General features: G+C 38.6%; 1 protein-coding gene across 3 annotated transcripts in view; it reads right to left on the bottom strand.

Moving 5' to 3' along the window:
* Positions 1 to 1,829: 1,829 nt before the first annotated feature.
* LOC107568598 (protein FAM104A) overlaps positions 1,830 to 3,718 on the bottom strand; it is a 4,191-nt gene continuing 2,302 nt past the window's right edge. For all 3 annotated transcript variants that reach the window (XM_016254565.1, XM_016254564.1, XM_016254566.1), the window contains exon 4: positions 1,830 to 2,813. In XM_016254565.1, coding sequence (XP_016110051.1) covers positions 2,574 to 2,813 — 240 coding nt within the window. In that variant the 3' untranslated portion in view covers positions 1,830 to 2,573. The remainder of the gene's footprint in view (positions 2,814 to 3,718) is intronic.

Here is a 3,718-nt window from a genome sequence, read left to right as displayed (position 1 = left end):
AACTTAATGTTAAATTATAGTGGAGTACAAGGCAATGAATTCATTAAACTACTGTACCACACATGATGTGACCGCACAGTCTTGACTTCATTGTGCTTCTTTGATGAGTGAATAGGGTCCATTGAGTCCTGAAATCTTTATTCAGCCCTTTATATATGGACCTTTATAGGGTTGTCTCAGTTAATTAGCAGGGAACTCTGGGAATGTCATTTTAAGTTTTGTCACTGTAAATTATATGATGACTTCTTTTTCACTTCCCAAATCTGTAAATTTAACTATTTTACTGTAAAATGTAAGGTTAGATATATTACAGTTATTCACCATACACAGTAAGGAAACTTATAGTTAACCAATTAACAGTCTTAAACCATTAAAATCACAATTTCTTACAGTGGGTTTAGTCATAGTTTATTTGGGTGATATGGAAGCTCTGTAAAGTATGTAAGCCCGTTTCCGCAACTGAATAAAAAAAAAAAATACAATAAATAAAAAAAGGTTATTGCGACTTTTTTTTCACAGAATTGTGAGATATAAACTCGCAATTCTGAGAAATAAAGTCATAATTGCGTCAAATAAACTCGCAATTGCGTGTTATAAAGTCAGAATTGCGAGATATAAACTCAGAATTGTGAGTTTATAATCTCGCAATTCTGACTTTATAACTCGCAATTGCTAGTTTGTCTCACAATTCTGTGAAAAAAAAAGTTTAAAAAGTTTTCGAAGAGAAACTCTATGACTTGAGATGACATTATGAGAAAGATTTGTTCACATTTGCATCTCCTAAATTCTTTAAAACATCCCATAGACTTAAAGAGGAACTTGAAACATTGCTAGAGTCTTTGGGAAGGTCTATTGAGCATCTTACAAAAAACAGCCTTCAAAATGCCTAGCAAACATATAATAGCATAAATGCTCAGAACACTGCAGCAGCAACATATTGTTAGCTACACCCTGGCTTTGAGACTGTACGGCAACAATACTTACATTTTTGTCTGAAATCTAGTCCGTCGGTATCGAATATCAAGTATAGGAGAATATATTCCAAATCAAGGCTGTGTTTCTTATTCTTCAGAGGCCTGATAAACTGATCCAGGGTCATTTTGGACACATCTATCATGCTCGTTTCAGTGAAGAAAGGCCTGTGCTTTCCGCAGGAGCTCTAATGAGGACGCAGAGACGGGGAGCCGTGCTTACCAGAGGCAAATTAATATATGTAACCCGTTACGCAGCGCAACGTGACAAGACAAGGACATGTAGTGCTCTAATTAAAATGACCTTTTCCCACAACTCCTTGAAGCACAGATCATCTCTCATTAATGCCTGGTCTGGCACTGAGCTGTAATTCACTACACATCCAGAAAAGGAAGATTTCTTCCCCTTCCCTCTGTCATCTATTACACACGTGTACTACAGAAAAACACATAATAGGAGAATAAAGCTATATACAGACAGAAAGGCAAAGAAACAAGACTCTGTACTTAATTCCAAGTGACAATCAAATCAGAAAGAACAGTACAATGCAAAACTGTAAATCATGGATTATAAAACCATATATTTAGGGTTTATGGCATAATAAGCAATATTTAATGTGACTTTCTCTAAATGGCAAATCTTAGTTCAGCATTATTGGTACTGTAGTAATTAAATGAGGATTTGGTGATTAAAGACAATTTTTCTTTCAGTTGAAAACACGCTGACATGTAGCTTCTACAACCGCAGAAGTCACGGAATTGTTAATGCAAAAACAATTTTTTCTTCTATCCGGATTTTATTCTACAGCTATACTATTTTCAGTTAATCACACAAGTTAAACACCCAGATTTGCTTGAGAACACACATCTTTATTTAGAAATGTAGATGATCTGAATGTAAAATGTATTGTACATCTTTCCATACAAAAAGGTATAGTAAAATAAACAACAATCTTTCAAATGCAGAATTTGAACAGCACACAAGAAAATCTCTGCAGGGTCTCGAAGGCATGATGCCTGGATGAGCAACCAGCTTCAGTGATGGTTGGGAGGCAAGAGATCCGGCAGAACGCTGAGCCAAGATTATAAAGAAATGACCCAGATCTGCCTACCAGCACAGTCTTTGATATTAAATCGACTGGCTTCTTTATGCATTAGCACTGCGATGGAGTTCACTAATCAGAAGTGCATTGGAATATTTTGGCATGTTTAAGCCTCCCATCTAAATGTGCTCAGCTGAATTGCTATATGGTCCACATCAATATCTGATCAACAAAACAACAAACTCCCAAGTGCAAATCCCCACTAAACTGTATCATCATTCTCAACACAGCTGTTTTCAGAAGAAAAATACACAGTGTGAAAGTCACAAAAGTTTGCATCATAGTCAAGCTGTTATTGCTTACAAAAAACATGTTTGTGCTCTAGTTAGTCGAAGAGCTTACAGTACCAGGGCATGTTTTCCATCCAATTAAATATCAACATAAGATGAGCTCTAGCAGAGAGATCTAGAAAGTAGAAGCAGGTTTGAATGAGGATGGAGATGAAGAAGTTTTACCCTGTTATCTAGGGGTCGCTATGGGGTTAATCTGTCCCTGAAAGTCACCTGTGCTTGGACTGAGCCCGGCTCTGTAAGCTGTGGAAATGGGCTTCCTTCAGGACACGGTTGATGTGCTGGTAGGACAGCAGGTCCACGGGGTCCGACTGCTTCGAGGCACTGTGGGGACTGCAGGGGCCGGGGCCGCTGTGGGGCCCGATAACATCCACTCCACAATGGCTACTGCTGCTGCTCCCTGCGGCGTGATCTGGACTGCTGATCCAACTGCTCTCGCTACTGGAAGACTGCAAAGGACCGTAAGAATGGGTTAGGTTAGCAACATCGATCCTCAAATTAGCGACGCAGCGTTGTAGCAGCCAACGGAAGCAGAACATGGACATTTCAAGTATTTGTAAAACCTATGACACGCATGCAAGTCCAGATGTGTCCGGTGTCATGTCACATTGCCATTACTTACTTTCAGGAATTTCATAAAACCCCTACTTTCCTACTTTGCCGTAATTCACTGCTGACCAGATGGGGTTTTAATAAAGGTTTGCTGTCTACACAATAGAAACACAACTAGAAAAAATGGGCTGTGGTGGAAAAAAAAGAAAAGAAAACTTAAAACTTCAATGATCAGATTATCACTAAGCGGGGATTCAAAAATGCAGGAAGTATGATCCGTGGGAGCTGTCATAAAAGATTTAAAAAACATCTTTGAAGGAATGTGTAACAAACATTTTTTTATATATATATATATATACACGCAGTATCTCACAGAAGTGAGTACACCCCTCACATTTTATTATATCTTTTCATGTGACAACACTGAAGAAATGACACTTGCTACAATGTAAAGTAGTGAGTGTACAGCTTGTATAACAGTGTAAATTTGCTGTCCCCTCAAAATAACTCAACACACAGCCATTAATCTCTAAACCGCTGGCCACAAAAGTGAGTACACCCCTAAGTGCAAATTTCCAAATTGGGCCCAATTAGTCATTTTCTCTCCCCGGTGTCATGCGACTCATTACTGTTACAAGGTCTCAGTTGTGAATGGGGAGCAGGTGTGTTAAATTTGGTGTTATCGCTCTCACTCTCTCATACTGGTCACTGGAAGTTCAACATGGCACCTCATGGCAAAGAACTCTCTGAGGATCTGAAAAAAGAATTGTTGCTCTACATAAAGATGGCGTAGGCTATAAGA

This window comes from Sinocyclocheilus grahami, unplaced genomic scaffold (assembly GCF_001515645.1).
Source record: "Sinocyclocheilus grahami isolate Dianchi unplaced genomic scaffold, SAMN03320097.WGS_v1.1 scaffold1260.1, whole genome shotgun sequence".
NCBI lineage: Eukaryota > Metazoa > Chordata > Actinopteri > Cypriniformes > Cyprinidae > Sinocyclocheilus > Sinocyclocheilus grahami.
The sequence above is the reverse complement of the archived record's forward strand: the minus strand, read 5'-3'. Positions and strand labels throughout refer to the sequence as shown.